General features: G+C 47.6%; 1 protein-coding gene across 3 annotated transcripts in view; it reads right to left on the reverse strand.

Annotated features, from left to right (window-relative positions):
• SFI1 (SFI1 centrin binding protein) overlaps positions 1–11,172 on the reverse strand; it is a 35,854-nt gene extending 24,682 nt beyond the window's left edge. For all 3 annotated transcript variants that reach the window (XM_070950308.1, XM_070950307.1, XM_070950305.1), the window contains exons 1-10: positions 11,073–11,172; positions 10,797–10,854; positions 8,500–8,664; positions 7,205–7,276; positions 6,103–6,213; positions 4,390–4,484; positions 2,495–2,612; positions 1,754–1,856; positions 1,472–1,628; positions 225–374 (exon numbers count right to left, since the gene is read on the reverse strand). In XM_070950308.1, the coding sequence (XP_070806409.1) occupies positions 225–374; positions 1,472–1,628; positions 1,754–1,856; positions 2,495–2,612; positions 4,390–4,484; positions 6,103–6,213; positions 7,205–7,276; positions 8,500–8,664; positions 10,797–10,819 (994 nt within the window). In that variant the 5' untranslated portion in view covers positions 10,820–10,854; positions 11,073–11,172. The remainder of the gene's footprint in view (positions 1–224; positions 375–1,471; positions 1,629–1,753; positions 1,857–2,494; positions 2,613–4,389; positions 4,485–6,102; positions 6,214–7,204; positions 7,277–8,499; positions 8,665–10,796; positions 10,855–11,072) is intronic.
• Between the last annotated feature and the right edge of the window lie 347 nt (positions 11,173–11,519).

Consider the following 11,519-nt stretch of genomic DNA (forward strand, 5'->3'; position numbering starts at 1 on the left):
CATTTATTTGCCGCCCATCTCACCACAAGGATTAAGGTTAACCCCTAACATAAATTGCCAATTTTGCTAAACCACACAGATGAATCTCACTTTTTCTACCCAACCGAAGGATTGTTTTTTTTCTGTAAACCGTCAGTGCAGGCCTCCGTTTCAAAAGTTAGCTGACTTTGTGGGGATTCTGACCCTGTTCACCCCCAGCAGCAGGAGAGCCCAGGAGCGGATACAGAGTTTCCACCGAGCAAAAGCCCTTCGCAAAGCTGTGCCAGCCGCCTGCTGGGCGAGGTGCTCCAACTGCTTCTTGTGTCTCCATGCCAGTTGCCAGGTCAAGAAGTGCCAGCGGAGGAGCTGGGCATGATGGTGCTGCACAGCCAGCCCTGGGGAAGGAAGGAGAATGGCAGGACCTCAGAGAAAAGGAAAGGAGAGCGCTGGATGGAGATCATCTTCTAAAGAGCCTTGGTGGTGCAGCGGACTAAAGTGCTGTTAAGTAGCACTTAGCTGCCAGCTGCCTGCAATTACTGCGAGTTCAAATCTCACCAGGCTCAAGGTTGACTCAGCCTTCCATCCTTCCGAGGTAGGTAAAATGAGGATCCGGTTTGTGGGGGCAATAAGCTGACTTTGTATATAAAAGAACACCGCTTAGCGGGGGGGCCAAAAGCCCTACTAAGCAGGTATATACAAAAGTATGTGAAGGCTATTGCTTAACGCATTGTAAGCCACCCTGAGTCTCCGGAGAAGGGCAGCATATAAATCGAACCAATAAATAAATAAATAAATAAATAGAGGGAGCCCTCGAGTTACCACCAAAATGGAGCCCAGAATTTATGTTGTTAAGTGAATTTTGTCCCATTTTATGACTTTTCTTGCCACAGTTGCCAGGTGAATTCCCTGCAGTCGTCAAGTTAGTCACACGGTTGTTAAGTGAATCCGGCTTCCCCATTGACTTTGTTTGTCAGAAGGTCGCAAAAGGGGAACACGTGATTCAAGGACACTGCAACCGTCATAAGTATGAACCAATTGCCAAGCACCCGAGTTTTGGTCACGCAGCCACGGGGATGCTGCAACGGTCGTAAGTGTGAAAAACAGTCATGTGTCACTTTTTTCAGTGCCACTGTAACTTTGAACAGTCACCAAATGAACATTTGAGGACCAATCAGGAGAGGGAGGTCTTCATCTATGAATCCTGGAGTGAAAAGCAGCTTTAATATGATGCCACCTGTTCAAAAGAATCACCTGCTCTGGAAGGGCTGCTTAATCCCGAGAAGCTCAACTAATGGTCCACTCTGCACTCAAGTCCGTGTGCAGAGACAGTGGACTTCCACAACCCCATTCGTGGCCTTGACGCCTCCATCTGAACCTATTTTTTCATGGGCTTGGCCCGGAGAACCTGTGCCTCGTAACCCTCCTGCATGGGGGACACCCCCCCCCCGGCACTTGCCACGCCGGAGGAAGGGCCTCCTTTTGGGACACTCACTGCTCCTGTGCCGCTTCTCCCTCCGCTGGGCCACGTACTGGAGCCAGGACTTCAAGCCCTTCCGCATCGTCCAGTGCTGCAGGCACCTCGCTGCCCAGCTGGCTGTTGCCGTTTCCCGCTGGAGTTGTGTGTCGAGGGCCTTCCACTGCAGCCAGGCCTGAGGAGAAGAGCGACCAGAGAGGCTAAGAGCCAGAAGCAGGCAGGGAAGGCTGAGCAGCCACAAACCCCAGATTCACAGGGCCTGGGAGCTCAGCTGAAAGCCCACGAAGGTTCTGGACTCACACGAAGCTGCACGCTGTGCGCCCACTGCTGGAGGGCCTGGGACTCCATCCCCCGGTGCACCTGACTCTGGCACCATCGCTTCTGCCACCATCCCCAAGAGAGCCTGCTTGAAAGAGGAAGAGGTTTGTGAATGCAGAGTCCACAAAGCCCCCTTTTCTCCCGGCCAGACTCAAGTCAACCACTTCCACCATCAGCTCTGGAAGCTCCTGGGAAGCAGCCGACGGCCCCTCCAGGGGATCCTGGGCTTACCACAGTTCCTTTGTTGACCGTTCGAAGTTACAACGGCACTGAAAAAAAGGACTTACGACCGTTTTTCACATTTATGGCCACTGTAGCATCCCCATGGTCACGTGATCAAAATTTGGAGGCTTGGCAACTGGCATGTATTTATGACGGTTAACGAGTCCCGGGATCACGTGATCCCTTTATGTGACCCTCTGAGAGGCAAAGTGAATGGGGAAGCCAGATTCACTTCACCATCGTGTTACTAACTGAACAGCTGCAGTGATTCACTTAATAACTGTGGCAAGAAAGGACATAAAATGGGGCAAAGCTCACTTAACTGTCTCACATAGCAACAGAAATTTTGGGCTCAACTGTGGTTATAAGTTGAGGACTACCTGTATCTGAACTTTGCTGTCTCTCGGTCCTCTGGAATGCAGCCCCTCCCTCCTGGGAATCCAGACTATATTCCACCACATCCAGCCCTCCCAACTCCACCCCCCCCCCCAGGGATCTCACCACAGGGTGCTCTGCTGCCGGAAGTGCAGTGCCTCCCAGTGCATCCGCTGCTTCATCCTGCGTAGCTGGACGTAGCTCAGCCAACGCTGCCAACTCCGGAGGGTTTTCTGCTTGGTTGCTGCAGAAGATGGTTGGCGAGGTCATTAGAACAAGGGATACCGGTTAAGTTCATACGTTATGCTAAGCTACACTTTAACCACACTTCGCTAATCAAGTACAAAGCTTGGACCCCTAAAAGAGGGTGGAAATGTTGGTGCGTCTTATACACCAAATACAGCCATTTTTGGCTTCCTGAAACCCCGCCCCACGTGTCCCGTTTTCGCCAAAAACAGGCCCGTTTTTCACAAAAATGGGGTGTGCAGAGGGTTTGGGAGGCCTGCAGAGGGCTCCTGGGTGCTGGGGAGGGCAAAAACGTGACACATGGGGGGTTTGGGAGGGGGAAAATGGGAGAAAATGAGACACACGGGTCGGGGTTTTGGGAAGCCAAAAATGGTTGTATTTGGTGTATAAGACGCACCAACATTTCCACCCTCTTTTGGGAGTGGGGGGGGAGTACATCTTATACTCTGAAAAGTACGGTATATCATGGTTTAGTTAAGCCTGCCTCTATTTTGATAAAATTGTGATTTTTCAATCCTTTGGAAACTTGTCTGTCCAGGGAGGAGCAAAGCCCAGCTGCAGAACTGATGGCATGGAAGAGAGCAGAAGATCCAACTGAAGAAGCATTGGATGAAGGAAGGAAGCAGATGAGAACCAGGGGAGGGGAGGCGGGAGGCCCTTTTCTGCAGCTGCTGCTGAGGGAGACAGAAGCATCAGGGAAGGACGAGGGTCAGACCCAACCCAAGAGCTGCAGGACACATTTCCTGATCTGCAAAGGGTTACTGGATCATGAGGGTCTTTGGAACCAACAACAAGGGGTCTTTGGTTAAGAATCTCAGCCTTGCAATCAAGCAGGCAATGGGAAAAGAAGCACCAGACCCAAACACTGTCACTCCTCTGCAGAGAGCTCTGCGCCTTCCATGCCGTCATCCCCTCTGCCGGCAGAGCAGCAGCACTCGTGGGTCAGGAGGAGAAAGCTCTCCTGGTGTCAGACCTGGAAGCCATATTTCTACCTTTGTGCCTTCAGGCTTCAGGCCTGCCACAAATCCTACTGTGGGGAATTGGGAGGGGGGATTGCATAGAGAGAAAAAGATATGTAGTCACAATAAAATTCTTTATAGAAAATCAAGGCCATGGGGCCCTGCAGCTGTGTGGAGAAGAAATGAGGAGGTATCTTCTGGTCTGGACAGCAACTGATCGGATGCATGGTGGACATGTGGGAGAGGGCAAGGTCTTGAACTTCCTTTTGGGTGTGGAAAACCCGGAAGCTCTCAGATTCGGGTTTTCCCAGATGTGCCAATATGACATCTCTAATAAAGTTTAGGTTTGAGGAAATTCAAGCCTCAGAGTTTTTTTGTTGTTGTTTTTTATTTGATTTATATGCCGCCCTTCTCCGGAGACTCAGGGTGGCTTACAATGCATTAAGCAATTAAGCAATTTTGTTGGGGGAGTTAGTTGGAACCCTGACACCTGGCCCAGAAGCATTTCCAGAGGTGGGGAAGATACTGTGGGCACAAGCAGGGCACCTGCTCTGGGTAGGCAGCCCATTGAGAGAGATCTGTCCGGAAGAGACTCTCAGCCTTTCTGCAAGTATAACACCAGATTTGCCCTCGGCTTTGCAATAGGCTGGCTTTCCTTTCTTGTGAAAAAGTAGGCCAACAAGGAACTGAGTGGGCACAAGCATGAAAGGGCACATGGGGTGACAGCGGCCTTGAGCTCATCTGCACTAAGGCTCCTTCTGAGAATCGAGCCCCAACCCTCGCACCCCTGCCCAGCCCAGCCCCCCCACTTCTCACCATGGGCCTCTGCAATACAGTAGGCGAGCTTCTTCGCTCGTTGCTGGAGCAGGAAGGACCTCCAAGCCTGAAAGACCTTGTGGTAGAGAAAATACCTGACCAACGGAGAACAGAACGATTGGTCAGCAGCCAGGATCAGGTTGAGCTGTGGCACGTATGTGCTGAAGGGATTTCTGCAAATGCTTTCATATCCAACGCTTCTTGCTAAAATAACTATTTTACGTAACTCTCTCTTTCTCCCTCCTTCCCTCTCCCCCCACCTCTCTCTCTGTGGGTGGGTGTATCAGTACCAGTTTAACCAACAGGTTTCATATTTTTCCTCTTTCCAAAGAACAGGAAACTGGGACTTCCAGGGAAGAAATGTCAAAGTGGCTTCACTAAAAGAGGAACTGATGACTGTGGTGGAGTGAAGAGCCAGCAAGTACGCGAGTTCTTCATCATTTCTCTCCAGGCAAGGAGAGGCCTTGAGATCACCCACAAGTGCTCCAGACAACTGCTCCCCACAAGGAGACGGCAAGACAGTGGTCTCTTGTGGGTTCAGAGCTCCAGGAGGCGAGGGAACAATTTCCATGCTTCCTTTTTTTTCATTATTTCTGGAAATTGTTTGCTAACTACTTTTCAGTTATTAGGAAAATTTAGATCAACAAATTTTACAGCACCTGGTAAACTTCCTTCAATCCCTAGCCAAAGAAATTTGAAATACAAGGACCTTTTTTTCCCCTGGAATCAACAGCAAAAAAGTGATCAAATTTTTGACTTTAAAAATTTACAAATGGACTAAGGGTCTACATAAATTTGAAAAGATTTTGGAATTAATAAGAATTCTTGCCATGAGAAAAGATCTTTGTTTTAATTTTTTTTAAAAAAAGAACGATAGGTACTTTGAAGATTGGACACTAGAGGGAACCCTGAAGGAACTAAAACAATTCAAGGAGAGCTCTTACATTTGACTTACTAATACAGGATTAAACAAAATATTTTAACATTGGAGACTGGACGCCAACTATGGTTTAGTTTAACATTTCAAAATATTACTTCACTCTAGGCAACCCATGATCTTCTGGCCATTCTTTCAGAGATATTCCTTCCCAATGACAGGACTTCTAACGTCCTGCCTTCCTCCCTGAGAGACCTTCAGAGGTGGAGCTTCACTGAAAGCAGCCCCCGCTGAACTGAACAGCACAAACCTCAGCACAGGAAATGTTTGATGACGTGCTGTATTAGGTCATAAAGTGTTTTATCTTCATGTTTAATGTCATAAAGTGTTTTATAAAATTTGCCAAATTTCAACTCCACTGGTCTCAGATTTTTGACATATTCTATAAGTTAGCCCATTTGAGGTATCTTGGTTGAAAAATTGTTGCCCTACGATGCCATTTTGCCCTGTTAAGGGTTACAGGGACAAGAATGTTAGTAGAATATAGATTTGTTTTATCTTCAGGGACCCGGAAGAGAAATGTTGAATAGATGGAAACTAAACACATAAATAAACAACTCTAAGCTGATCTGCCTGGCTCAAGATGGTTTAGGGCCTAAACTACAGTTAGCATGCATCATGGTTCAGTGCAATGTCTGAACAGAACCATTTACTTTTTTTTAGCTAGGATGCAGGAAAGACAACATAAGCCTGGGAAATGAAAGCAATTTTCTAACAGGCTCAAATGGATTCCTAGCCCAAAGAGCAAGGTGACACCAGAACCCTCTTGCACAGACCTGTGATGGCAGTCGGCTCTGACGGTAAGCTTCCATTCTCTGCAAAGAACCCACCATTCCTCTTTCCACTCTCCAAAGGTTTTCTGCAGCATTTTCTGAACAAAATAAGCCCTACAGAGAGATGACAACAAAAACACACCAAACACCGATATAAGTAGTGTGTGTTCTGGGGCAGTCAGTCACACAAAGGACATCTGGAGCTAATCAGGCATTTGAGAGAACTGCCCACATCCTCTCCTGGACTTTTTAATCAGTGCATTGGCCCTATGGCAAAGTTCAGCACAGGAAAAGTTGGATGACATGCTGTATTACGTCATAAACTGTTTTATGATTATGTTTAACATCATAAGTTGTTTTATGTTTGCCCAATTTCTATTCATGGGTCCTGATTTTGGACACATTTTGTAAGTTAGCCCAGATCAAAAATGGTTGCCCCAGCAACTCAGCATTGGAGTAAGTGCAGCGTGAAATGCTGACATCGCCATTTCGCCTAAAGGTTATGGGAATGAGAGTTTGAATAGAATGAACAGAATAGAATGAATGAGCTGGAAGGGACCTTGGAGTTCAGCCCTCTGCTGAAGCAGGAGAACCTAGACGATTTCAGATAAGTGACTGTCTAGACCAGGAGTGTCAAACTCGTATCATTGCGGCAGCATCACGTGACGTATCAGGACTTTTTCCCCCCTTCGCTAAAGTGGGCAGGGCGGGTCCAGCACGTGACACATCTGGCCCACGGGCCGCGAGTTTGACACCCCTGGTCTAGACTCTTCTTAAAAACCTCCAGTGATGAAGCACCCACAACTTCTGGAGGCAACTTCTCGGTTAATTGTCTTCACTGTTAGGAAGTTTCTCCTTAATTCCAGATTGCTTCTCTCTTTGATTAGTTTCCAACTGTTGTTTCTTGTCCTGCCCTCGGGTGCTTTGGGGAATAATTTGGCCCCCTTCTTCTTTGTGGCAGCCCCTCAAGTACTGGAATGCTGATATCATGTCACTTCTAATTCTTCTTTTCTTTAGACTAGCATATAGATAAATCACTCCTGATGATACCATGTTTTTTGTATCTCACTGTCGAAATGCAAACATCTTTGAGCGAAAAGCTTACCTGGCCTTGGATGGCAGGACTCTTCCAAATGTCTTCCTCTTCCACAGGTAAAAAAATTTCCTTGCCAGATGCCTAGGAAACAAATGGAGTCAGCAATGCTTCTGGGCAGGCTTTTCTTCTCCTAAATAAACTGCAGCCATCAGCTCTCCATATCGAGCCTATTTTTTAAGATATTCCATTTTCTCTAACAGAGTCATAGGAGCTACAAGGAAGAGCCGAAATGGAGGTGGGAAATGGAGTTTCCATGAAACCTGGCTGAGAATTGGCTTATTCTTTACCTGTTCAAATCATTCAGAGTTTGGCATTCCATGTCCAGTTGCCCAAGGATGCTAAATAAATGTTTAGATCACTGAAACCAATAGCCATATTTTAAAAAAGTCCCATCTACTTATAAAATTAGATTAAACGGAATCAGACCCCTCCAAACCCTTAGATTCTAAACCTCCCTGAGATGGCCACAGGAACTTTCTTCTGTGATGGCTTTAAGCATCCTTTTGAGAATATCATCAAAAGGGAGCACAGTTTTACGTGTCTGTAAAACTCCTTTTGCTTCTTGAGGTGCAGGACAATATAATTCAGGGGTCTCCAACCTTGGCAACTTTAAGACTTGTGGATTTCAACTTCCAGAGTTCCTCAGCCAGTGGAATTCTGGGAGTTGAAGTCCACAAGTCTTAAAGTTGCCAAGGTTGGAGACCCCTGATACAACTGATCCAGTGACTTGGTTCACACTCTGCACTGACTAATTATATGAAGCCACTAACTGTGATTTGTATAACCCTGCTTTATGGCTGAAAAGGCTTAATTTCAACTGATTATACAAACATGGTTGAACTTATGCTGGTTTTGAACTATAACATATATACAACTAACTATAGTTAAACCACTTTCAGTTGAAGGCAGTAAGTGAGTCCCATCATTAAATCAGCTCCTTATATCACCCAGTCTGGCTTATCACTTTTAAGATTTGTGGACTTCAATTCCAGACCAACAGCGACATAGCTGGCTGGGGAATTTTGGGAGTTGAAGTCCACAAGACTTAAAATTAACAAGGTTTAGATCTCTTCCGAGTCATATTTTCTCTGAACCTATGTTACTGGGATGTAACTTTTGATGTATTCCAGTTACTGTTACTTATGCTTGAAACATAAATCATTGAAAGATGCTAACCAGGTGGACAAAGCAGGAGACACATTTCAAAAGTCACATTTCAAGATCTAATTCTTGCATACACCTGCCATTTCTAATAGATCATTCAGATTAACAGAAAATACACATAACCCAAATTTCATTCTTACCTAATACGAAGTTCTTTCAACCTCCCACCTCGATTCCAGGTATACATCACACGATATAAGATCCGGCAATTCCCACTTTGCCCCGAATTTCTGTTCGGGTGACAAGGTATTGGCTGATGGCCCACACATTCTTTATGTGGTTTCTGTGCCTTTTGAAACTTGGAACTTTAAAACAAAAACCATATTTTTTATCATTAGAAATATAGTTTAATACTATTTTATATAGATACAGAAACACCAATAATTTCAGAAATGAGCCATATCATCAGAGATCCTACACCTGAAAGAGGGCAGGAAGCAACAGATGGAAACTAATCAAAAAGAGAAGCAACCAAAAACTAAGGAGAAATTTCCTGACAGAATAATTAATCAGCGGAACAACCTGCTTCCAGAAGTTGTGAGTGCCCCAACACTGGAAGTTTTTAAGAGATTGGACAAGACCTCCAAGATCTCTTCCAATTCTGTTATTTTGTTATTTCTTTGCAGCACCTTTTCTGCTACAATAGCTCAATTTTTCTGTTTCTAAGATTGACAGAATTTGCAGACAAACTGGCTTTTTAAACCAATCTGCCTGAAATTCAGGTTCCACATAATTTAATGCTAAGATAGGCACTGCAGGTATTCCTCGACTTATGATTGCAATGGAGGCCTGTCCATCATGGTCAGTTTATGACAGTCATAAAACAGGTCAATCAAGTGACTGGCCTGTTTTATGACCTCTTTTGCTGAGGTCATTAGCAAATGCTATGAACATTAAACAAACCTGGTTTACTATGGGTGTGATTCTGCCAAACACTAGAAGGGTCAGGTTTTGGCAGAACCATCATAAAGTACAGTCAGGTGACCAGAGGATACTGCAAATGGGTTAAATGAGGGCCATGTTGCCAAGCACCTGAAGTCTGGTCACATGACCATGGGGAGGGACAGAATTTCAAATTTGGGTCATAACTAGTCCCAAAGTAGGTCTGTCGTTAATGACCAGTTGTAAATCAAGGACTACCTGCAGTTTAGAAGTAATGGCTTTCTTGATATTAAAAAGCGCATTTGCAGTCCAATGCAGATAGAAAGCAATAGTTGGGCTCCCTAAATAAGTTAAACCAAAACCAAGCAAACCACCCTATAGCTTAGTAAAATACGCAAACGGAGATAATATTTCTAAGTTTCTAAAGCAGGGTGGGCATCTATGGCCCCCTAATGACCTGTGGACTTCAACTCCCAGAATTCCTGAGCCAGCATGAGAGTGGAACCAAAGGCTCAGCCCTCAGTCAATAGAAAAGCAATTATTATACAGACACAATGCATTCCCTACAGTTCTCCAAAAACCCAACATTCAACATTCAGTGGAGCATTCAGAGGGAGCTTGGCAGACAAAATAGGAGGAGAAGCCAAATGTAAAGGCTGTTAGTCCCTCAACGTTTCCTTTGAATGAAATCAGGACAGGCCGTCCTCACTTACCAACTGCAATTTGGACTTGCAATTGGGTCACTAAGCCACGTGGTCATAAAGCGAAACATCATGTGACTGCATCCGGCGGCATTCCAATAATGAAGCCCAACCACAAGGTCCTGCCGCTTGATTGTGAGAAGCCGGCTGTGAAGCGGCGCTCAGACCACCAGGAGGGGGCGCTGCAATGCAGCCGCTTCAACCACTGACTGCAAATCGCTTCTTTTCATCACGGGGTTAATTTTGAACGGTCACAGAATGAGCGGTCGGTAAGCAAGGACGGCCCGTATGACTAAGGGATGATTCTTTCACAGCCTGGTCAGCGTCTCTTCGCACTTCGGGCAGAAGACATCGAAGCATAGGCAGCCCAACAAACAGGCTTAAAGCTGGTTTCTATCATCCTTGGGCTGTCAGACTCTTAAACACAACCACCATCACTCCACGCACACGCGGAAACCCTTGGCTAGTTTTTCCTTTTCCCCCCCAAAACTACTTGCCTAGGGGCTATTCTTTATACTGTTTACGTTGTTTGTATTTTTTGTCCTGGGTTGCGCCAGAGAGGCTAAGGCCAATTTCGTGGTATAGGTGGGGTGCAGTGGCAATAAAGGCTGTACTATAAATACTATACCGTAGCTGTTAAGGCCATGCCCGGGGCAGCCTTTCTTGCCCTGCTGCTCTTTCCCACGAGCCCATTTTTATTTGCAATTCCGCCGTTTACAGAGTCCTTAAAAGTTATACCTTCCCGAGCACTGACCTCCCACAAGCAGACATTCCTCTATCCCCCCCCCTCCCCCCCAAAAGGCCTCTCTCTCTCTCTCCCCGCCGCACAGGTGAGCGCAGCCGGCCCTTCTCACCTGCGCCGGCCCTTCCTCTCCATCAGGCGCCCTTCCCGTCCAGGCGGAACCCGGTTTTCTGGCGGGTCGCAGGGAAAAAGAGGAGATCCGTTAGTCCCGAGTTCGCCCATTCAAACGACCGTTTAGGACCCGGTTTGGCGCGGCGAGGGCTCTCTGGGCATACGCAGAGTGCCTCCTGGGAGGGTCGCCCCTCGCCCCCGCCAAGATACCCGAGGGGCCACGCCGGGCAAGCCCCTCCGGCCCGAAGACGCCCAGCGGCTAAAGCGGCATACATACCCCCGTCGGCCGAGCGCCCGCAGCCGGGCCGGGGGATGCGCTGGGCTGCAAAGGCTGCTCTGACCCGCTGGGAGCCTCCGCGGACGCTTTCGCGCCGGATGAGCGCGGTCCCAACGCGGCCACCGTTGGTTCGCGCGTGGCCCCGCCTCCTCGGAGTGTCCTCAGGAGGCTGCCTTCTAGATCGCCTGAAGGACCCTTCCCGCGCCGCCTCGACACGGCACCCGTCCGCCGCCCGTCACGCCGCCGCAGTTGCCAAAAACTGCTTCTCTGGGGCGAGCTCCGCGTTCTGAGCCTACAATCGCGGGAAAGCCACGTTTTCCCGTCAGGCGAGCGCGGAGGGCAGCCCTCAAGCAAGGCCGTCGGAAGAAGGGCGCCGTTTGCGCGTGCGCGAGCGCAGCGGGAGGCGGAGAGGGAGAGGAAGGGGCGCGTGCCCGGCGCATGCGCCGT

This window comes from Pituophis catenifer, unplaced genomic scaffold, assembly GCF_029215685.1.
Source record: "Pituophis catenifer annectens isolate HBS135680 unplaced genomic scaffold, rPitCat1.0.hap2 SCAF_10, whole genome shotgun sequence".
Classification (NCBI taxonomy): Eukaryota; Metazoa; Chordata; class Lepidosauria; order Squamata; family Colubridae; genus Pituophis; species Pituophis catenifer.